The 23,319-nt window shown below is 62.4% G+C and overlaps 1 protein-coding gene and 1 long non-coding RNA gene across 2 annotated transcripts; one reads left to right on the forward strand and one right to left on the reverse strand.

Annotated features, from left to right (window-relative positions):
- The first annotated feature begins 448 nt into the window (after positions 1 to 448).
- LOC138843984 (uncharacterized) lies at positions 449 to 2,605 on the forward strand. Its single transcript, XR_016214994.1, has 2 exons — positions 449 to 550; positions 2,483 to 2,605. It is a non-coding gene; the product is annotated as an uncharacterized LOC138843984 (long non-coding RNA).
- Positions 2,606 to 5,137: 2,532 nt separating this feature from the next.
- On the reverse strand, positions 5,138 to 21,075 carry HDAC11 (histone deacetylase 11). The gene is made up of 10 exons (XM_008260301.5): positions 20,919 to 21,075; positions 20,159 to 20,307; positions 17,783 to 17,883; positions 10,890 to 11,006; positions 10,097 to 10,139; positions 8,821 to 8,897; positions 8,333 to 8,395; positions 7,431 to 7,527; positions 6,648 to 6,826; positions 5,138 to 6,525 (listed from the first exon to the last, which is right to left on the reverse strand). Coding segments are annotated over exons 1-10 (1,044 nt in total). The 5' UTR covers positions 20,921 to 21,075; the 3' UTR covers positions 5,138 to 6,309.
- Between the last annotated feature and the right edge of the window lie 2,244 nt (positions 21,076 to 23,319).

Below are 23,319 nucleotides of genomic sequence, written 5' to 3' on the forward strand. Positions count from 1 at the left end.
CAAAGCCAGGACCTCGCTGGCTCAGAGGTCAGGGAGGCAGGAGAGGGCGCCGGTCCAGCACGAGCACACTCCGTGACTTCCGTGGAGAAGTGGACTTGCCGACATGAATTTATTTTGCTGCGAGCTTCTTTGAAATCCGTGCACAGGTTTCTCATAACGTGTATTTTCCATGTATTACCAAAAGAAGTCTGCATCCAGGTGAACTCATGTTTGAAATTCCACCGTTCCACAAACTTCCCAGAACACCCTCGCGTTGCTCAGCTTTCTGTCCCCGTGACAAAATGCCTGAGGGCGCTACCTTTATAAAGAGAGGTTTGCTTTGGCTCTGGGTTCCTGAGATTCAGGATGGAAGCCAAGCCCCGCTGATTGGTCCCCTGGAGAAGGTCTTGCAGGCAGAGCCCCCTGGAGGGCGCAGGGTGGGCTTGAACCTGTCTGTCCATCTCTCCTTAGGAAGCCCCCGTGACTGCATCACGTTGCAGACCCCAAAGGGCTCACCACGGCTGGGTTCAGTTTCTCCTCTCTCTATATGTCATGAATACAAGGCTGCTGGGTGAGTCTGGGGGATGCCCCGTACTGCCACAAACCACAGCACGTGCACACAAATGGTCCCCACGTTAGCCCGTGTCTCTGGCTGCCTCGAAGCCGCAGTTCTGCAGGTTCGAGGCCATGGCTGGGCTCTGACGAAGACCCCAGGGAGGACGGCATCGTGGCAATGGGGGCTGTTCAATGAGCCGAGCTCACCTGGAGGTCAGGGCCCGGGCTGTGCTGCGGCTTGGATGTTAGTTTTGATGTTGCATGTTCTCCAAAGAGTCATGTGGCAAAGGTTTGGATCCCGGCGTTTTACGTGATCCTACTTGAAGCATTGCCTTGAGGAAGTGATGAGGTTGGAGTAGGCAGTTAGGGTGAGCCCGTGGCCAGCTGCCCTACGGTGGCTTTATAAGGAGAGCCATAGGAACCAGCTACCATCTGCAGCTCTGGCATCCCATATGGGTGCCGGTTCAAGTCCCAGCCGCTCCACTTCTGATCCAGCTTCCTGCTATGGCCTGGGAAAGCGTTGGAGGATGGCCCAGGTGCTTGGGCCCCTGCACCCACGTGGGAGACCCAGAAGAAGCTCCTGGCTTCGGCCTGGCCTAGCCCTAGCTGTTGCAGCCATCTGGGGAATGAACCAACAGATGGAAAATCTCTTTCTCTCTCTCTCCCTCTTTCTCTAACTCTGCCTTTCAAACACATTTTAGAAATATTAAAAAAAAATAATGAGAGCCACACACACCCTCGGGCTGCTCCCGTAAACCGCTACGTTCTCGCTGCTCTTGCTCTTGGGCCTGCCTGCAGCGGGGCTCTGCCTCCTCTCCCACTCCCACTCCCACTCCCACTCCCACTCCCACTGCTGAGCTATTATCTCTAGAAGCATCTAGAGCTTCCTCTGGCCAGTGAAAAACCTGCCTGATACAACTTCTGGGCGACCGAGCTGTCAGTGATTGTGCTGTGAGATGAGCTTGGTGACAAGGGAATTTGCCACCACGGAGGAAGCGGAGGAAGCGCGGCTGAGCCCCGGCCAAGCTGGGGCGGGGGAGGGAGACGGGGGGGGGGGGGAGGGTGGTGGGGGGAGGGAGAGGGCCCTAGGGACTCAGAGATTAAGGTCAGGGCTTTGACGTGGCCTGGCTGCTGGCTTGCAATGTGAATGCGTGCAGCTTAGAGGCCGGCTCCACTTCCTCAGGACGATACCTGGGAGGCGGGAACTCCAGTGCTTGGGCCACAGTTCACTGCCTCCCAGGCACAACAGCAGGAAGGTGGAGGCTCAGAGTCGGTGGGACTCAAACCGGCACTCGGAGATGGGATGTGAGTGTCCTGAGTGGCCAAGTAACCAGCTGTGCCACACACCCACCCCACATGCACTGACTTATTTTTTTCTAAGATTTTTTTTTTTATTTGAAAGGCATAGTTACAGAGAGAAAGCGAGAGAGAGAATGGTCTTCCATCCGCTGGTTCACTCCCTGGATGGTTATCACAGCCAGGGTTGGGCCATACCGAAGCCAGGAGCCAGGAGTCTCTTCTGGGTCTCCCTTGTGGGTGAAGAGGCCCAAGCACTTGGGCCGTCTTCCACCACTTCCCCAGGCCATAGCAGAGAGCTGGATTGGAAGTGGAGCAGCCGGGACTTGAACCGGCACCCATATGGGACACTGGCTTTACAGGCGGTGGCTTTACCTGCTACGCCACAGGTTACGGAGCAGGCTGCGGGCACTTGGCTCCAGGGAGAGAGCAAATTCCTAGCGCCACTTGGGAAACCCACTCTCCTCACCCATGTGCCACGCTGTGTTCCACGCTCAGGAGCTCCTGTCCGCAAGACACAGGCGAGAAAGCACAGGGGGCCGGGCACATCCCAGAGCCAGCGGGCCCCCTCCCAGCCAAACTGCCCTGCCCCGCGAGCCCTCTCTGGAGGAGGGCCAGGCTGTGTGGGGCTGAGGGAGACTCCCCTTTGCAGGGACCACGGCACGACACGTGATCCAGACCCAGTGAACCCGAGGGGCGTGTGCTGGCGGCGCCGGGTGTCGGAGCACATTCCTGAGCTCCGAAAGGAGAAATAAAAGTTCTCTGTTGTCTGCGAGCCGAAGAGACAGCAGCGTTGTGGCGTAACCAGGGCCAGATGGGCTGCAGGGCTCTCCAAAGGCCTTTGGCGCATTAGACAAAATAGCCTTCCAGACACACACCCGAGGAACTGTGTCTGCGCCTGGGTATCGGTTACCGAGACAACCGTGGGCTGGGTGCACCGCTGGGGGGTCCGAGGAGGAAGTGCGCCTCTGGCTGGGACCTGCCCAGCCCCTGTGTCCCAGCAGGAGCCCCTCACACATGACCCCTTTTCCAGGGTCCTGAGACCCGTCTGAGGCTTAGACAGACTCTCCATGGGAAGCAGGCAGAGACGGCCCTCATGTCAACCCCTGGGCTAACCCCTCTGGGTGTCAGCTGCGTTTGGCCAGCTTGAGCAGGTCTGGGAGGGACCCAGGGTTCTGCCATGCCACCTGGGAGACCCTCAGGGAGCCCCTCCCCATGCCCAGTCTTCATATGAAGAAAACACACAGTGGCTCTGGCCTAGTGCCCAGAGCAGGCACAACCCCACAAGCACACACACCTGCCACACTAGCCTGCTTCCCAGAGGGGGTCAGCATCTCAGGGCCTGTGGGCTCTGGGCAGTTCCAGCCGGTCAACTCCCTGGCTTCCTTAACTCTGCCCCATCTGCAGAGGAGAAACTGAGGCACAAAGCTGTGAAGTCCTTTGTGCACAGTCCCCGGGAGCCCCAATTCACACACACACACACACACACACACACACGCAGACCTGTTCCTCTCCCAAGGCTGTGCTCCCTGGGGGATACAGCTGTCCTGAGTCCATGCCCCACCCAGCCCTTCCCTGGCGGACCCCGCACCCCAGACGCAGGCCCCGCTGAGCCGCCCAGGTTCAGCAGAGTGGATCCAGAGGACTCCCAGGCCAGTAGCCAACCCCTAGGAAGCAGGGGCTTATAGGCGCGGGGCTCAGGCCTGAGCTTAGTGAGTGCCAGGAGACAGAGCAAGGCTCAGCCTGGGGGATTTCCTTAGCAAGCCCCACCCTGCAGCCCCTCATCCCACCCCAGGAACTAGATCTGCCCTGTTTCTGAGTAGAAGAGATGAAGACAGCCAAGGCCAGGGTCACGTGCACTGTGCACCTGCCACATGCCAGCCTCACTCCCATCTCACAAGTCCTCCAGAGGAGGAAGTTGAGGAGGCCCAGAAAGGGGAGCCTCCTGCCTGAGGTCACACAGGAGGCCTGTGGCAGAGGCAGGATTCGAACCCAGGCCCCTGCAGAGCTCATAGTTCTGTTCAGTCTACCCGCAGTGGCTCAGCCTTGGTGAAGACAAGGGAATTCAGAGAGATGCCCACCACTCTCACTTGTGGCCTTGAGTGAGTGCCTGTGGATCCCTCTGAGCCTCAGCTTGCCAATCTGTACAATGGAGCTCCAGGTCTTGCCCAGGGAGGCCTTCAGGATGAACAAGGCATGCGGGGGTGGGGTGGGGCTCTGGGGACGCTCAGTGTGCAGGCTGCCATCGCCCTCCCTCCCTCCACTCCCTGGAAGGAGGTTTCACGAGACGGAGGCTGGAGGCTGGGGACTGGGTTCTGTTGCCTGCTGTGTGGCCTTGGGCATGCCCCTTCACCCCTCTGCTTCCCCACCTGTTCAGAGGCCATGGCGGCTGGCTTGGCTGCCTTCTCTGTGCCTTAAGTGCTTGATAAATATTAGCCAACTGAAGTTTCAGGACACCTACAGGGCAGGTGTCATCATCCCCATTCTCCAGGTGGGTAAACTAAGGCATGGAGCTGGGCAATCACCCAGCTAGCAAGGGGAGGGGCAGGCCCCTGAACCCTGCTGGAGAGGGCGGGAGCCCAGCGGCCACCGCTGCACACTGCCAGCTCCCTAACGATCACATGGCCACCTCACTCCCAGGGTGGCATGGAGCCTCCCCGTGGTGGCCCAGGGCCTGGAGCCAGGTGCCCCTGCCGGCACTGGCTGCGCTGAATGAAACCAACTCAAGGGCGGGGTCCCTTAGAGGAGTTCCTGGCCCTAATCCCCAAACATGTGGCTGAGGAGCAGGGGAGGCAGAGCTGCCCGGGTGTCCCCCTCGCTGGGAGGGGCCCAGCCAGCAGCGCCTCTGTTTGTACTCAAAGCGGTAGGGTGGGTCCCCCATTCCTGCCTCTGCCTCTGCTGCCCACCAGGGCCCAAGCTGATGGGGCAGGGAGGGGGGAGTAGTCCCCTGCCGGCCCTACCTGGGGAACACAGCTGCCTGGAGACACCAGTCTTTTCCCACCGGCCAGGCGTGGTCTCCTGGAAGGTGGCTGCACCCACACAGCAGCTGCTTGGTGCTCTGAGCTGCTGCCCAAGCCACTCCCCCCCCCACCTGCTCCAGGCTCCACCCCAGCTCAGGAATGCAACCGCTGGGGCGGGCTCCACCTCCAACATGGATGTTCGCACTTTGGGCGGTTCTTAGGGCCCCGGGGTAGGGGGGGGGGGTTGATGGTGGTTCTTGGGTACCTGGGGGTTGATGGTGGCAGGCTGCTGTTTGCTGGACCGCTCCCATGGGGGTGGCAGGGACTCAAGAACACACAGCAGCCAGTCCCTTCAGAGCCTTTATGATTCTTGGGAACAGAAGCCGCAGTGACAAACCCGTCCGTCACCGACCCCAAGGCCGAGGCCTCAGTTGGTTTGATCTCAGGTGATCGGAGACCAAGGGCAAGTGCATTGCTAGTGCCTGGGCATCTGGTCCATGAGTGCAGCACTTGTGACCTGTGGTGATCCCCAAACCCCTGCCCCCAGCAGAGGGAGAGTGGGGGAGACCGTGGGGCACCCCCCGGCCAGGAAGGAACAGCGTAGGTGGGGCTGGGCGGGGCTGGGGCCATCGCAGCTGGACCACTTTTCCTCCCTGCTCTGTGGCCAGCTCTCTGCAAGGCAGGCCCACCTCGGCGTCCCTGGACAGGGAGAGAAATGGGCTCCGAGCACCTGGGTTGAGGTGAGTGGAGGCTGCAGCCAGGCACCTGTTCGCCAGTGCCTCTGCTCTCTCCCGCCAGGAGGCCCTGAGCTGGGGCAGGGACCTAGCTTGGCTACCTGCCCCCCGATCTCCACCTGCTGAGTCGCTCCTACCCCGACCCATGGCTGGAGATGGGAGCCCTGCCCCCAAACCTGCTCTTCTCTGGGCTGGCAAGACCACTGCCCAAGGAGGGAGCTGGGGGGCCCCGGGCCACAGAGGGGCTCCGGGAAAGCAGGTGCAGACCTTGCTTTTATTGAGGGGAATCCCAGATGGGAGAAGCCCTGCACCTTGCAGCCCTTCTCTAAGGCTCACAGCCACCCCTGGCGGTGATCAGAGGCCAGAGGCCTGGCTCTGACAGCGTCCAGGGCTCCCCGGCACCAGGGACAAAAGAGGCCAGAGGGAGGAGGGGAGCCACACCTCCAAAACCCAGAACACCCCGATCCAGGGTTCTGCCGCTAGCTCACAGGGACTAACAAGTCCCTCTGCCAGCTTCCCCAAGCCAAGCCACACCCAGGACCCCTTGGGGGCCCTTCCGGAGGCTGGGGCCTGGGCTCCGTCTTCCACCATGCCCTGGGAGGCAGGGAGACCCCAGGGCTGCCAGCGCAAGGCCCCTGAGGCGGCCCAGCGAGGGACGGTCCCTGCCTCACCTGCTCTTCCGAGCTCACTGGCAGTGGCCGCCAGCACCCCCCAGGTTAGGCAACACAAAGCAGAAGGGGAGTGGCGCAGGAGGTGGGCCCGAGCCGCTGGAGGGGCAGCAGAGGTCAGGGCACGGCGGGGGGCAGCAGCGGTGAGTCTGAGCTCTGGGCAGAGACGTCGCGGGACGGGGGCCCGATGAGCCCCAGGTTGTGCAGGTTCAGGATGGAGTCGGCGATGATGCGGGCCGTGCGCTTCTGGTAGCCGCCCGAGGTCACCATGAGGATGGGCACCTGGTGGCCGCGGACCACCCGGAACACAAGTTCGTCCCGCTTCACGATGCCCTGCGTGGGGGTGGGGAGGCCGCGCTGTCAGGGAGTCCCGCTGCAGTACCCCAGCTTCGCGCTGCTGCCGCCGCCAGCCCCTCCGAAGGCCCCTCCTCCCTGCCTCCCGGGCCAGGACGTACCCCTGGGCTGATGGCCAGCCCCCCGAGGCGGTCCCCCTCCAGGATGTCGGTGCCGGCGTTGTAGACCACGACGTCGGGCAGGTACTCCCGCAGGGCCTTCTCCACGTGCTGCTCCACTTTCCCCAGGTACTCCTCGTCCTCTGTGCCCCACTCCAGCTCCACCTTGCGCCTGATGGCCTCTAGGGGGCGACAGGGAGCTCCTGTCGGGGGCCATGGCAACGCCGCCAACCAGGCCTCCCCGTCCACCCAAGACCCAGCTGCAAAGAGCCGCGGAGAAGCCCAAAAAGGGAGCCCGAGGGGAGGGGGGGCTGGCGCCGGGCTGTGGAGACCCCTGGGGGCCCCACAGTCGCCCAGACGCGCTGGCGGTCCCTAACCCACCGCACAGCCACCGGCCCCTCCTGCCTTCCAACCGCGCTCAGCCAGGCTCTGCTTTGGCTGGTTACGTCCCGCCCACGGGCGTGGGTTTTAACCACTGTGCCAGCTGAACTTCTCTCTGCTGCCTTACTCTGCATTTCCTATTTACCGTTTTGTTTTCAAAGTCCCTTCCTGTTTTCTACGCTAGGGGCGCACGCCTGGGAAAAGATTCGATTTCTGTGTGATTGCCCCTCCTACAAGGACCCACAGCGTGGCCATGGGGCGGGGCCTCAGTTTCATCCTCCGTGAAATGGGAACACCTCCACCTGGAGGGATGCGGGGCACGCGGGGACGCCTCTGCTAGGCCCAGCTTGAGGGCAAGGCTGGGGGGCTGGGGGGGCGGGGGGGCAGGAAGCACAGGAGGCTCACGCTTGGCAAAGCGGTCCCCCGGGTAGATGTGGCGGTTGTAGACGTCCATGATGTACACACGCTTGTCCTCCATGAAGTCTCGCTCGTGGCCGTTGCCCTGTGGCGAGCACACAGGAGCTGCTCACGGCCGCGCGCATACACCTCCCCAGGAAGGCCAGGACTACCGCAGCCCACCCCCAGCAAACCCCCATGGGCCAGCTGCGGAGGCGCAGGGGCCGGGGTTCACCCTCAAACTTGGCCCCACGACCCTAAGCAAGGCCCAGCCCCATTTCCTTGTCCATGAGCGCGGCAGGTGTCAGGTGGGGTGTGGTGGGACCGGGGGTGGGGCGGGGCCTCCATGAGGGGCCATGCTGTGGGACCCAGAGCAGGACCTGGAGCAGGACCCCCACTAGCAGGAGGCCACACAGCCGTGGGGCGGGGTCTCCGCACGCCTCTGATCACAGCCACCAGTCCCGGGAGCCCCAGCTGTGGGCAGTGGCCTCGGGGGCCCTGAGAAACCTGGAATGCGTGAGTGCTCATTGGCTGTGCCTCAGACTGACCGGGGGAGCCGCGGGGAGCCATGGCGAAGGCTGGGGCATGAGGGTGGAACTGTCAGACTGGGTTTCAGGATCAGCCATCTGCCGAGTGGCAGGAGGGGGTTGCGGGAAGGGCAGGTGGGAGGAGGGAGGGAGGACTGTCTCTCTGGCCGGGCTGAGCGGGGCACGGGGACAAGTCTGCAGCTGGAGACACGGGGGAGTTGTGAGCCCGGCCTGATGGGGGTGGGGGAGGCACAGGCCTGGCTCTGGGAGACCCCTAGAGGGAGGGGAGCCCCACGGTGCAGGGGGGTGTGGCACACAGAGGCCACTGGGGACATGCGGAGAGGTTCCGGGGCCCGGGCGAGCCCCACCCTGCCGGGTGCTCACCTGGTGGGCATCAAGGTCAATGATGGTGGCCCTGGAGATGCCCTCCACTCTGTCAAACAGGAACTGCCAGGGAGGAAGGACACGTGAGGGCGGGGACAGGCCAGAGGGGCCGGCCCTGGCACGGCCTCACAGTGAGGGCGCAGCTGAGGGCACACACGCCTGTGGAGCATCAGGACACAGCCAAAGGGGGATGTAGGGCATGTGTGCATGCCACAGCCGTAATCATCGCCTCCCCCGACCCTGTGCAGCCAGGCCCTCCCTCCCGGAACTGACTTCTGCTGCTTTGCACCCTGCGCCCTCCTGGCGCTGTGGAGGCTGCCGTCGCTCCCGCTGGCCACAAGCAACCCTTCTGAGCAACAGGGAAGGAGAGAAAGGATCGGAGCTGGTGCCAGCCCCCGCCCTGCTCCAAGCCTTGGTTCCCTGCTCTAGAATGTGGGGTGAACACAGTCGATGTGAGGGGGTGGGAGATCTGGGGGCCATGGGCGCACCTTGATGGCCAGCGTGATGTCTGCGTAGGCGCAGAAGCCTCCGCCCCGGTCACTGGAGCAGTGGTGGAAGCCACCCCCTGCGGGAGGGAGGACAGCGGGGTCACTTGGAGCCAGGCCCCAGCCCCTCATCCCCCCCAGGCATCTCCTTAGGCTTGAATGAGTCCTGAGGGACCAGGGTGTCTCCACCCCAGGTCGGGAGGCAGCTTTGCCGTCAGTCACCTGGCCCAGAGCTCCACACCTCAGGCGGAGACCCCAGCCCAGCTCGCGCTCGGGCCTGTAAAGTGGTGTGGCTACAGAGACCTGGGAAGGCCCAGGGCGCCCTCTGCTGTTCACAGCTGCCCGTGCAGCGGGCAGGGCCCTGGAGAGCAGGGTTCCCCAGCTCCCAACCCTGACTCCCGGCCTGAGGGCCCCAGTGCCCACAGTCCCTTTCCTCGGCTACCCCTGGGAGGCCCCTGAAGCTGAGCCCAACATGGTTCCAGCAACCAGGGTGAAGCAAAGGCCCTGCCCCTCGCTGATGGGCAAGCGGCCCCCACTGAACTCCTGGCCGGGCGCTGAGCTCCTATAGCCCTGGGAGGCAATGCTCATCATCCCCATTTTATAGATGAGGAGACTGAGGCACAGGCAGGCCCATCAGCATTCCCAGGTCACACGGCTAGGTGATGGCTGAACCAGCATTCCCAGGCAGGCTGGGCAAGGCCCCAGGCTCTCCACCCCCACCAGCCCCTCGGGCAGGGCTTATCCTAACAGCATGGCTACACCTGGCCACCTGGCAGGGCGGCGTGCACGAGAGCCAGCCCCGGCCTTGCAGAGCTCACAGCTAAAGGTTGCAGGGGGCAGAGATGGCGGGGATGGCGGATCCACTCTGAGCCGGCCACTCCCTCCTCGATGAAATGGGCCTGATGACCACGACAGCCCGCTCAAAAAGGAGGCCGAGGTGCAGAGGCTGTGCCGCCGGGGCTGAGTCTCCATGGCGGACGGGGACAAGGACAAGAAAGACGGAGGTGTGCAGTCCTCCGTGGGCAGCCTTGTTGGGGAGTGAGCCCCTGCCCACTGTGGGGACCCCGAGGTGGACAGGTTTCCGGTGAGCTGCTAGAGTTCAGGTGCTCCCCACCGCAGGAAGTGTGCCAAGTGTGCAACACTTTAAGAGCCCATATCAGATGGGGGCACTGGGCATCCCTCCGGGCCCCAGGAGGCTGCAGACCACTCCACAGCGAGGCTCGGGGGCTCCCCAGGGTCCTCCAGCCCCGCCTCCCCTGCCCCAAGCCGGGGGACTCACCGATGTTGATGGCCCAGCCTCGCTCCACGGCCAGCTTACCCGCCTGCGGGGATGAGCAGAGGTGAGGGCGCAGGCAGCCAAGTCCCCCACTCACTCACCGCACTCCTCGCTCACCCATCCCAGACTCAGCCGCCTGCTGGCTCTGAGCTGGGGACACAGGAGACGCCCCCAGCCTGCCAGCAAACCCAGTCGGGCCAGGGAGCAAGTGTCAGACTGGCTGGCATAGGAGATGCACCGAGAAAAAGCCCTTGGCAGGGAACCGGAAGAAGTGGGAGGAGTCGGAGTTGATCACTCTCCTGCCCAGCCCCGCCCCGAGGGCTGTGATTCCCAGGTGGCTCTCAGGGGGACAGTTCTCTGCCCCTGGAAGCGTGGGGGACTCACAGCTTGGGGGTGGCAGTGACATCCATTCAACTAAAAAAATAACGTGCAACTTTGCAAAGCTAAACAGGAAAGAGGGAAGGATCTGCAGGCAGTGAGCCTGGGCTGGACCGGAAGTCTCAGGGCGACAGGTGCAGCATGGCACGTGGGCGGGAAACCCAAGTTGGCTGCGGGGGGGTGGGGGGGTTGGCTTTTGCCACTACCCGCCCTTGAACTCAGGGGCTAGGTTTTCCAGCCACGGGGTGAGCAGGTCCTATTTGTGGCAGGGCGGAGGCGTGTACTGCGTGCCAGCCAATGCCCAGCTCCAAAGGAATTCTAACAAAAGGCTTCTGGAGGCAGGCATGCCAGGACAAAGGCGGAGGAGCCAGCACCGCCCCCAGCTGTGGCCCCGGCGCGCCGCCCCCTCCCCACCTACCATTATGGTTCCTCCCGTCTGGGTCCGGAGCGGCCTGAGCACCTTCCTCTGCACCAGGAAGTTGGGGAGGAAGATGAGAGGGGGGATTTCGGTGATGGTGGCGACAGCGAAGGACCACTGCAGAGAGAGACCACGGCCCTGGACGTCAGGCCGCCCCCACCCCTGAGGGCCGAGGCCCCGCACCCACGGACCAGAGTGGGGGGCTAGTGCCACGGTGGGGCAGGTAAAGACGTCATCCCATACGGACGCCGGTTCCAGTCCCGGCTGCTCCACTTGCTATCTCGCTCCCTGCTGATACACCTAGGAAAGCTATGAAAGATGGCCCTAGTGCTTGGGCTCCTGCACCCGCGTGGGAGACCCGGATGAAGCTCCTGCCTCCTGCAGCCCCAGTTGTTGTGGCCACTTGAGAAGTGAACCAGCAGATGGAAGACCTCTCTCTCTCTCCTGAAACTTTTTTTTTTTAAATCTTAAAAAAAATTTATCTCTTGCTCTATCTCACCTTAAGGATACAGCTGAGACATAGAGAGACAGAGAGAGAGACACAAAGAGAGAAACACAGCGCCATCCGCAACCCTCCAGGCCCCTCCCAACCTCAGGGTCAGCAGAGAGCAGTTGGCAGGAAGCCTACAGCAAGGTCTACCCAGCGACCTCAGTGCGCCGCAGCTCTGTGCTGCCCTCTAGTGTCCAGAACAAGAACTGCATAGGGCTGAGAGTTCCAGCTGCCGCAGGCCTGGGCCTGAAGCTGTGGCGGCACTGGCCAGGGGGAATGGAGGCCCTGGGCAGGGGGATCTTTCAGTCCCGCTCCTCTCCTGCCAGCCACTGAGAAGCAGAACTCCCTGCAAAGGGCCTGCCCTCCAGCAGGCAACAAAGGCGAGGATCCAGGGCACACAGAAGGCATGTGCACCAGGACAGGGACAGAGCCAAGCTCCCTAGGGAAACACCCAGGGCACTAGCAGGACGGCATTGTGAAGAGCCGGGGGCGGGGGTGCAGGCACGTGTGCATCTGTTTGTGAGTCTGTGTGTGCGTGTGTCTTCCTGGAAGAGGTGACGCCTGCAGGAGGTGTGCAGACAAGGAGTTGAGGTAAAAAGGCAACGGCTGGCGGAGACAGAGTTGGTGACCAAGATTAGTCAGAGCAGCCGGGATGGGTGGGGGGAGTTCATCACGCAGAGCCAGCGGCAGCACAGGCGCACACTGTGCCCGCGGCAGTAGGGAGCCACAGGTGGAGCCGGCCCAAGTGCTCCAGCTGCAGTGTGGAGAGCCAATCAGAAGAGAAGCATCAGTCCCAGGGTGGAAGCAAGAGACAGATGCTAAAGCTCTGGGCGATGAGAAGCGGAGGTACTGACTGGCAGCAGGTGGGAGGGGCCCTAGATGAGGCCCAGGTCAGCCTGTGAGGTGACGGCGCCACCCCAGCCGGAAGGCCAGGGCAGGGCAGGTGCCGGGCTTTGCTCTCAGGGGCCACGTGTGCCCTGAACAGCCAGGTTGAGGCTGCAGCCAGAGTGGGAGGAAAGCCAGAGTTCAGGAGAGGCTGGGGAGGCAGACAGGCAGTGGGCACAGCAGGGCAGGGCCCACACGCAGAGCCCAGGGTGATCGCAGAGGGCTGCCTAGAGGTGGGGAGGTGCTCATGGAGCCGAGTCAGAGAGGGTTTCTGGAAGGGTCAGGTGGAGGGAGGCTCGGAGGCTAAGGCAGCCATGAGGTAGGACCAGGAAGGGTGGCCGCTGCCTGCATCCGCTGGAGAGCAGCTTTGTTGGAAGCCGGCCGAGCCAGTTCAACAGTGGAAGGAGCCAGCAGAGATGGAGGGAGGGAGGGGGAGCCAACCACAGGTGCGATGGCGGAAACGGGCTGCGAGGCCCTCAGCCAGGGGGCTGTTGCGTGAGGCTGCACAGGAAGGCGGGACACGACCTATGGCAGGGGTCCTAGGTGTGTGCCGGACACCAGGCTGCCTGTGTGGCCGCCTTCCCAGGCCACAGGCTGCAGGGGGTGGGGGTGGAGGAGTGGGTGCGCAGATCCCGAGGGGCCCCCCCGCTAGGTTCTGAAAGGCCAGGCACCCACGGGGCTCCCACAGGGCCACAGGACACGCCCACACGGGTATGTGTGTGGTGGGGCCGGACTCGTAGGAGAGACCCCTGCCCAGGCCATCAGCTCCGGGCACACACGAGCTGCCAGAGCCTTGGGATGGCTGTTTTCCATGAACAAATGAATGAGCAAATGAGCCATGGAAGAAAACCATTCAGTCTCTGCCCCGCCCCTCGGCTGGCGTCCCCAGGCACTGAGGCCCCAGCAGTCCAGCTCAGCGGAACGCACAGCACGGGCACACGTGCTAAAAGCCCTGTAACTCCGCCCCTTCCCAACGCTGTTTCCAGACTTTCCGACCCCAGGCCTCGGCCCGCCCCTGGCTCTGCGGGGCTGCGGTCACGTGGTCCCGGGGCCAGGCACGAAGGCCCCCCAAGCGCACCAGGAGTCAGCCAACCGGCCAGCCAGGCCCAGCTTCTGGGGATGAGGAAGAGGAGGCACTGAGGCCTTCCTCCAGCCCCACCCTTCTGTGCTGTCTGCACACGGTAGGGAAAGGGCTTTGAGGATCCAACCCCCGTACTTACAGACCATCCTTCAAAAAGTTCGTGGAAAAGGAAAGAGAAAGTAAGTCTAGGGGCCAGTGCTGTGGCAATAGTAGGGTAAGCCACCACTTGCAATGCAGGCACCTGTATCAGAGCGCTGGTTCAAGTCCCAGCTGCTCCATTTCTGATGCAGCTCCCTGCTAATGCACCTGGGAAAGCAGCAGAGAATGGCCCGAGTGCTTGGGCCTTTGCACCCATGTGGGAGACCCAGCTGGGGCTCCTGGCTCCTGGCTTCAGCCTGGCCCAGCCCTGGCCACTGCGGCCATCTGGGGAGTGAACCAGTGGATGGAAGGCCCCTCTCTCTCTCTCTCTGCCCTTCAAACAAATACATCTTTTTTCAAAGTTTATTTTGGTGCAGAAACTTTAGAAAGCTATGCGTCATTTTTTCATAATATGCATTTTCATCCATTTTTGAAGACTCCCTCATGTAATTTTAAACTAACAAAGATTTTTAAAAATTAGAATTCTCTTCTTTGGTCCCACGGGCTGTTTCAAGTGCCCAAAAGCCACAGGTGGTTGTGGACCGTCTGCCTGGACGGGGCAGGCGGGAGTTACCAGTTCTAGGAAAACCCACCTCCACCGCTGGCCGGGAGGACGACAGTGGGGGCGACGTGACCAGGGCAGACTGTGTGGCCCAGGGAGGCGATGGGCGTGGCTGAGGACTGTGGGAGAGGCACGAGGCACGGGCGACATCCTGTGACGATCACCAGCAGTGACCCACAGAAACCAGCAACAGCTGCTACAAGGTGCTTCCAGTGGCCACCGGGCAGGGCTCTGCTGGGCAGAGGACACTTTATCTGGGCCGTGCAGCAGGCTGCAGCGGCACTGCCCCGTCTGTAGATGGGACCTGCCCGGCAGGTGAGGCCCTCTGATAACCCCTCTCGTGGGCAGGGGCACTGGGCACGGGCTGGATGGGAGCCAGGCAGGACCACCTCTGTGGCTCTGCTGTGGGCTGTGTGGAGCTGCGTACAGCCCGCACCTCCATTTGTAGAGCATGGCCTTGGACATGGAAACCTGCAGGTGTGTTCGGCCCTAGTCCAAGCGCTCTGGGGTGCTCACGTCCTCTCTATAAAACGTAAGATCTGCAGTTCCCAGGCACATCCTCCTGCGTACTTTAAGGCCTCTCTAGATGGCCTGCGCTTCCTAACGCACGGCCAGTGCTAGGGAGACAGTAGCTCTATTGTACTGTCCAGGGGAGAGTGACGGGGCGGGGGGAGGGAAGCCTATGCACGCTCAGGACAGCCCCATCATTTCTTACATACTTTCAGCCCACGGTTGGCTGAAATGCCGCAGGGCCCACCCATGCACAGGGCCAACTACGTCACCAAGAAGCGCAAACAGGGGAGCAGACAAATGCACGCTCACATGGACACACCGGCAGGAACAGCACAGACACCCAGAAACCAATTCAGGTGCAAACAATGCAGGAGACTCCATCTGGGGGACCCCGTGCAGCCGTGAGCAGGACTGAGGCGCTGACACCCGCTGGACCCCGGGGATCTTGAAGATTCGACTGCATTTACAGGAAGCGCCCGGAAGAGGCGCATCCCTAGGGACGGGGAGCTGTGTGATGCCTGGGGCGGGGCAGGGGAGGCTGGGGGGTGACCTTGCTGGGAACAGGGCTTCCTTCCAGGGTGCAGGGAGTGTCCCGGCACTGCCCAGAGGCAGCAGCTGCACCAGTCGTGAACAGACTGAACACCACTGAACTGTACACTTTCAAGCAGCCAACGGCTAGTTTTATGTTATGTAAACTGTAACACAATAGAACAGAAGAAAAGGAGAGAGGGGGCTCTTGGAGAAGGAGAGTCAGGGACCCCAGGATCTGATTCCCCCCAGAGACTCTTCGGGGTGGGGTTTCTACCACCCAGGTGCAGAGGGGAAGCCTCCCTCCCTCTATCACTGGAACACCTGGGAAATGTGTCTGCCTCAGGGCCTTTGCACTTGCTGCTCCTGCTGCTTGGAGTATCATTCCCCAGAGCCACGCCGCCCGCTCCCTCACCCCTTCTACATCGCCTCTGATCACCCGCCAGGGCGCCCCTTCCGGACTCGGATTTCAGACTGCCATGTGCCCCACCCCCGCCAGCTCTGTCACCCCCTTTCCCTGCCCCTTCCTCTGCTCGTGGTCCTCAGCCCCTTCGAGCCCCCTGGGCCACTATGCACTGATTATGCCAGTGTGGACAGCAGGAGAGGGGTTTGGTCTGCTGTCCCACCCTGTCCTCATAGCACGTGGGTGGGACTGGGCACAGGGCCCGGGCTGCTGGGCAGAGGGGCAGGACATCAGGTGCGCCCCGGGGCCGGCTGTCTCTGCCCTGAGACAAGAGCCCGGTGCTGAGCGCTCCCTCTCGGCCCCCACACAGCAGGTGTTCAACTCTCTTTCCCTGCCCTGGCAACACCCTGCAAACATGCAGCTAGGGCTTCTTCCATGGCCTGCTAGTCAGGTGTGGAGGCCACACCCGTGCAGGGCCAGGCATGAACCCCAGGACAGGGGTGGGGGTGGGGGTGGGGCAGGGGTGCAGGTCATGCAGCAGCCCCAGGAAACCCACCCTCATCGTCGGTGTGAGGGAGGGGCCGAGAGCTGCAGCCCAGATGCCAGCTGTGTGCGTGGGCGTGACAGGAACAGCACCACGTCACCGGCCTCTGCCCTGGACAAACGCACTGTTCCCACGGCCTGCCAGCCCCTGCCAGGGGTGAGCGCCTGGAGCAGGCGCCCTCACAGCGTCACCCACCGCTGCTTTCCGAACGCGCCACCTCTGCACGGCTACTTGCTGATTCCCCTGTGCCTGGCCGCCCTGGGCGCTCCCTGGAATGCACTGTCCGTCTTCCACAACTCAAATGCAGGCCTGTGGGAGCAGGGAGCCCCCATCGGAGTCTCCCTGTGCGCTCACACACGTTCACAGACTCCTTCATCTTGGTGGCTGAAAAGGCAACGCACAAGTTTCTCCTTTCGCTCTGGCTTCCAGAGAACTCCAAGCCAAATGGGCATCTGGGTCGCCATCCGGATGAACCCTTCCAGCTGACTTATCGACATTCTCCTCCTACCCTGGACCTCCGTTTTCTGCCTGGAGCTTTGCCTGTTAGTACTTTTTAAAAAACTATTGCTATGGATCACATTCACACAGTAGGCTGTTAAGGCCAGGCACGCACCTGCCCTGAACACTTCTCCAGAAAGCACCTCAGGTGGGTGGGGCCCTGGAGCCCCGCCCCCACCCCCAGTCTTCTCTGGGCTCCACTTCCTTCTGTTTCCTCCCTGCCCATCTTCCCCCCACCGCCGGACTCTGGCCGGCCGCTCATCCTGGCTGTGGACTGTGACCACGCATGCCTGGGCCCCAGCAAACCAGCACAGCCCAGCACTGGGCTTCCTGCCAAGGCCTCACACACCTTTCCCTCCTGGGAGCCAGTTCCAGCCTCTGCCTGGTAATCTTTCAGCTCCTCGAAGCTCCGTGTGGAATTCTCACAGCTGAGGCCGGGGCGGGGGTGCGGGGAGGAGGAGGGTAGCCGCCATGACCCGGAACCTGAAGACTCCCCCAGGCCTGACCCACTTCCCCGGTGACCTTGAGCCTTGGCTTCTCTGTGCACGGAGCTCAGGGGCCTGGTGACCCCTGGCTTCCCTTGGGGTTGGGAGTGAGCCTATGGGGGGCCCAGTGAGGAAGCGGACCCACTTCCACTGGGGTGGCCTGGCAGATTCCGACACACCCCCAGCCCAGCCCCCCTCCCACAAACAGGACAAAGTGCCCCCCCTCCCCCCCGAAGTCTGCAGCCACCTCTGGAAAGAGCGCGCAGGCAGCCAGTGGGCCTCGTTCTGTCTGCAGAAGGGACTTGAAAATCTTACAAGGAGCTGCCACATTAAGAAATGCCGCTTAGTAGCCTGGGTCTCTGCCTTCTCTGTGAAAACCCAGGGCTTGGCCACACTGGGCCCATGCGGAGCGGAGCCACGGCTGCCCGCACTCCCCGAGAAGGGGCAAGACTTCTGTGTTTCCCTGCACCCCACCCCAACTTGCTCTGCCTCCTTGTCGGGCCCTGGGCCAAAGCAGCAGAGTTCTGGTGGGATTGGGGACAAGGGGTCTCAGCAGGGGTCTCCGAGGCCTGTCCAGAGCACAGATCAAAACCCACTCGCACAGAAGCCCAAAGCCCCTGTGACATCCCTGCTTTCATCCCCGCTACCGACAGGGAGCTCATCGCCCGTGGGGCACCTCACCCTTCCCTGGAGCTCATCTCTTTAGGATCTCCCTCTCCCTCTCTCTCGGGGCCCTGTGAGGCCAGGCCCTCCCTCCCTCTCGTACCTTCAGCTCGTTGAGATAGCGCCTCGTGTGCACCACCAGCAGGTCCTCCTCCGAGGCCTCCCGCGCCTCCACCAGCATGCTGTCGGTCAGCAGCTTCTCCTCTGTAAGCACAAGGTCCAGCACCTGCTTGCCCGCAGAGCTCAAGGCCAAGGCCACCCCCGCCCTCCCGCCGCCTGCAGTGCAGGAGGAGTGGGCACTGAACACCCTGCACACAGGGATCCTCGCGTTCCCAGTCACTGGCAGTGGCGAGGCGAGCTCAGGTGTGCCGGGACAACTCTCAGAGGCACCGGAAGCACAGTCAATGGCACTGACTGTCCAGGGGAGTCTTCTCGGCACCTCCCCCACCCCCTTCTGAAGGCGCCTCTCTGTCACACCTGCCACCTGCCTCACTCTTGCCCCTCTCTCTCCACCCCAAAGAGAGCAGCACTGGGACCCAGGGCCTGCAGGCAACCATGACCAGGGGGAACGGAGTCACACTGCTGGTTTTCATTCCATTTCTTCTTTGCTATGACCTTCTATTTAGGCCAGGTGAAAGGATCTTTTCCCACCTTGACGATATGATGTTTCCTTTTAAAACAAATCTGGGGGACCGGCACTTTGGCCTATGGGGTAAAGCCCCTGCCTGCGGTGCCAGATCCCATGTGGACACCGATTCAAATCCCAGCTAATCCACTCCTGATCCAGCTCTCTGCTATGGCCTGAGAAAGCAGCAGAAGACAGCCCAAGTCCTTGGGCCCCTGCACCCACACAGGAGACCCAGAAGCTCCTGGCTCCTGGCTTTGGATCAGCCCAGCTCTGGCTAATTTGGGGAGTGAACCAGCAGATGGAAGACCTCTCTCTCTATTTCTCTGCCTCTGCCTTTCAAATAAATAAATAAATCTTTAAAAAAAAAAAAAAAGAAGAAGATTGCTACCTCTTTAAAAAAAAACAGATTTGGGGTTTCATTAAAATTAAAAATCAGCAGTAAATTAAGGCCCAGGTGGCAAGGTCGCAGTGACTGACGCTTGGGAAACACTGTATTCTTGCCTCACCCGTTATACACTCAGACAAGATTCACTCCATTCGGGGGGAAGCAGCTGAGGCGGAGAGCAGGAAGGGCCCGAGGGCACAGGACCATGGTGCTGTGGGGTCCAGGGAAATGAGAAGCCAGGGGACTGTCCCCCTGAGTCACACGCAGAAACCAACACTGGTGGAACCAATCGCACATACTGTCAGATACAACTCCAAGCAGACCTGCTCTCCCTGACAGTCCACGTTCCCCACTGCCCTCGGGGCCAAGGGCTAGCTCCTCTCTCGGGACACCAGCTGAGTCCCTTCCATCGTCATCCTCGGTGGGAGAGGCGGGGTGGATTCAGGCCAACTGCTGCTGTGGGTTGAAGCAGGCAGGAGCCCCTGCGTGGAGCGAGGCACTGGTACAGAAGCCCAGGAAGGGGCCGTGGGGAGAGTGGCTCTGGCCAGATGGGCTGGACTGAGCAGAGGACCACATTCAGGAAGGCAAGAGCCTGCGGGACAAGAGGCAGGCTGGCCCCACCCCACTGGCCAGGGCTCTCACCATCCCATGGCCATGCACCTCTCTCCTGCCCCTCGTCTTGAAGACATGCTCTGCTGCACAAGAAAAACCAGCACCAAACACACTGGAAACGAGCAGCACCCTTCACCTCGAATTTGAGCCTTGGTTTTTTTGGAAGATGCAGAACCCAAGGCTTGTTTTAGATCTGTCTGTGACGAGGGGAGGTGGGCTTGGGCGTGATCGACCGGCCAGCTCCAAAGTGAAACTTGGGCCATGGTGGGATCAGAGGCGGGGGAAGCATCTGAAACAGCCACTGCTTCTCCCTACGCCAGAGAACATTGCACCTCCCTCAGTGACAGGGCTCGGAGCACATCCCTGCACGGGCTGCTGCGATGCCTGAGTGTCCCGGCTACGTCAGACGGCAGACGGCAGGTCACAAGTCTCACACAGCGCATTGCGCTCCCCAGAGCTCCCGCCCAGGTGGCGAGCCTGGAGCTCAGCTCTGGGTGCCCCCCTGCCACTTGGCAGCCGTGTGCTGTGGGCAGCTGTCCAACCTTTCTGGACCCCAGCTTCCCCTGTCTGTGATCAACAGAGTTGGAACAAAGGCGCTCCACCTCCTCAACTCTTTGAACTTCAGAGGATGGACAATGGCAAACTTCAGCGGCCCTGAGTCCACTCATCCCTCCCCTGCCACTGGGCCCCTGGGGGGCAGAGGCAGGGCTTGGGTCTAGGGCGCTGAGGAGTGGGCGTCTGAGGCCTAGACGGCTGTGCTGGGAGGAAGGGGTCTGGAGGCTGGAGGTGTTGCCCGCAGGGAGGAAGAGAGGTGGGAGGAGGGAGACCTGGGCTCCCACAGGGGCTCTCCATACCTTTCAGGAAATTGATCACTTTGCCCCATTTGCCGGCGTCAAAGGGGTGCAGCTTCTCCAGGCCCATGAAGGTGATGTTGTAGCGAGGCGAGTACACGATGGGCCAGCGCGACTCTGGCACATGCTGGTACAGCTGGGTTGAGTGTGGCCTTCGGGGTGCACAAGGACAGACACACAGACGGGACCTCCTCAGTGCGGTGGCTCGGCCCCCAGTGAACGCAGCCCTGGCCGGGCCCCTGGCTGGGCGCTCTGCTCTGACCCCGGAGGTGTCCAAGGTCGCAGGGCAGGTGCACCTGCCGTCTACACCACAGCTACTACCTAACAACTGTGCGGCCCTGGGCCTCAGACACGGGGAAAACGCGCCCAGAATCCGCGAGTCGGGACGGAGGTGGGGGCGGGCGCTCGCGTTGGGAACCCCCGCGCCGCTGACGGCCGCATCGCAGACCCGCAGCCGCCACGCCGCCGCCGTTAACCGCTCCAGCTGTGGCACGGCGGGGGCGTCGCAGAGCTGGCAGCGCGGCCGTCAGACCTGCGCACGTCACCCGTCCCTCGTCCGTGACAAGAGGCGCGGGACTGGCCCCGAGCACCCGCCGGCCTGCGAGCACCGGGCCGAAGCGTCCCTTCGCCCGCCATATCTGGCCCGCACCTGCCGGTCTCCCCCGGCTGCCCGCGCACTGGCGCCCAGGCCCATGGGGACCCCTGGGAACCTCCAGGGCTTGGTTCGGCGCCCACCCCGCGCCCCCAGCTCCGCCGCACTCACATGCCGGGGCCAGGCCCTCCCTGCGCTGGCCGCCGCTCCGCGACCGGGCGGGGCGGGGCCCCGCCCAGGACACGCCCCCGGCCTCGGCCCCCACCATTGGGGGCGGGACTCTTGGAGATTCGGGTCCGCCCCTTCCGCGGCCGCGCTGCGTCACAGAACGATGGAATCCCGTAGGAAGCGCGCCGGCAGAAAAAAGGCCACGCCCCCAACGCGCGTCAAGCGCAGTCCCGCCTGCCTCTGACGACGGCCCAGTGGAATCCCGCCTGGCTCGGAAAGCCACGCCCCCGGGGGAGGGCCGTTCGGCCTCTCACCAAGGCGCGTCACGGAGGTGTAGAACGTGCGGTGCAGCTCCGCCCCGGGGGCGTGGCCTCCGCGGCCCGGCCCCGTCCGCGCCGCCTGTTTCCCGAGCTCCGCCCAGCACGGTGAGAGTGAGCGCTGGGCACCTTTGGTTCGCCGGCACTCCGTGCCTTGGGCGCGCTGTGTGACCCTGGGTTAGCGTCCGCGCTCTTTGGCCCGTCGTTTCCGCTAGGAAAAAGTGTCGAGCGTGGTTCCCAGGGAACTGAGCCCGAGTGCCGGGTGCAGCCCGGACAAGAGACAGGCACTGCAAGCCTTGGTCTCCGGGCCCAGAGGTGCAATTCGCGCACGGTGCAGCCGGGAGTCCTCCCCACCGAGCCCCAGGGGCAGCTGGGGGTGTCCATGGGGCTGGGCCCAGGGAGGAGGCCCCAACAATACAGCCCCACAGGACCGAGACAATGGGCCTCTCTTGTGCGCCCAGCCGCCGACCACGCCGAGGCAGCTGACCGGAGGGGCTGCCAGGCGCAGGGCAGCTGGGCTCCCTGGTGGCCCCGTGGAGGCGTGGGTGTGACATGGTGGCCTTGGGGCACAGGCATTGAAAGTGCCTTCCACGTGCCTGTCACTTGATTGCGTGGTGGCATTTGCGTCTTGCAGCCTAATCCTAATTATATCACGAAGCTGCTGAGTTTCAGGCCTGCGCTAAACCCCGGGCTTGGCCGGCTGCCAGTGCAGCTGCCTGGCAACTTGCTTCCATTCTCTGGGCTCTGCCTCTGCACCTGAAATGAGGTGAGGACTGGCCCGGGCCTCCTGGGGAGGCTGAGAGAATCAAGAGATAATAAGGTCGGCTGTTCTTTAGAGAGCACCTGTTCTGAACGCCTTATGCGCCGAGAATTCTGGCAGCAACCCCAGGGGCCGAGCTGTGGCTGTCTCCACGTGAGGGAGGAAGATGCTGTGACCCACGAGGGTGAAATGGACAGGTGTCAGACACAGCCCAGTAACGAGGACTCGGGCATCGGGCAGAAACGTGTGTGCCAGGGCCCTGGGTCACACCCAAAAGTTTCCTTCACTTGCTCTGTGGTTTGGGAGAGCGCACGGAGGCTGTGGTTGACGGGATGACGGTCTGGGGCAGGCTGGACCTGGGAGCCATGTGGGTCTGGTTAAGAGGTGTGTTAGGTTGTGTCTTGATGCCGAGGAGGGAGACAGTCAGGGGAGCCCCCAGAGGTTGGGGAACACTCACCCACAATGCCAGCCTGGGCCTCCCGCCGACACTGCCGTATGTGGGAGAAACAACCTGTGCTGTTCAGGCTGTTGTACGGGGGCCTCTCCCTTCTCTGCAGAGATGCTGCCCTGGGGACCCAGCGGGGGGGATCTGAGCGCCTTTGCCAGGCTCCAGTTTAGGGAGTGAGCTGGACCTTGAACCAGGAAGCAAGGTCAGACATACAATGTGCTGACTGCTGCGGGAGGCACAGGCTGAGCGTGGGAGGCAGATAACAGACAGCAGCTCCTGTCTGTCCCAAGCGTCCGATCAGTCTGGGCCTCCCGCCACCTGCTAGGTTAGGATGTGGAGCGGGGCTCAAACCCAGGCGCTGCACTGACATGGGAATCTGGGATGCCGAGACCCTGAGCTGCCGGCCCATCGCTAGCCAAACACCCGCCCAGTGTCTTACAGTGTCATTGTAATGAAAGGCAGTGACTTACTGAACACTGCCCACTTATTCTTTTCCCTTTCATGATCTCGGAATGTATTTCAGCTTAGAATGAAGAAGAAACCTCCAAAATCGAACGCTTCTTTTGAAAACAGCAGGCACCCATAAGACGGGATTGACTCCAGAAATGTGTCCAGCATGTCAGTCGCAGGCGATATCAGCCAGGGCGATGCATCCTCTTTAAAGAGTTAAAGCCGGCCGGCGCCGCGGCTCACTAGGCTAATCCTCCACCTTGCGGCGCCGGCACACCGGGTTCTAGTCCTGGTTGGGGCGCCGGATTCTGTCCCGGTTGCCCCTCTTCCAGGCCAGCTCTCTGCTGTGGCCCGGGAGTGCAGTGGAGGATGGCCCAAGTACTTGGGCCCTGCACCCCATGGGAGACCAGGATAAGTACCTGGCTCCTG

Source organism: Oryctolagus cuniculus, chromosome 10 (genome assembly GCF_051225735.1).
Source record: "Oryctolagus cuniculus isolate XC-2025 breed Fujian yellow rabbit chromosome 10, ASM5122573v1, whole genome shotgun sequence".
Taxonomy (NCBI): domain Eukaryota; kingdom Metazoa; phylum Chordata; class Mammalia; order Lagomorpha; family Leporidae; genus Oryctolagus; species Oryctolagus cuniculus.

Excerpts from the sequence above, each read along its gene's own strand:
- HDAC11 (XM_008260301.5), bottom strand. Across the intron at positions 10,140-10,889 it reads AGACGGGAGGAACCATAATG|GCGGGTAAGCTGGCCGTGGA; the intron begins GTAGGTGGGGAG and ends TCATCCCCGCAG. Across the intron at positions 6,827-7,430 it reads GGGGGACCGCTTTGCCAAGC|AGGCCATCAGGCGCAAGGTG; the intron begins GTGAGCCTCCTG and ends GTCGCCCCCTAG.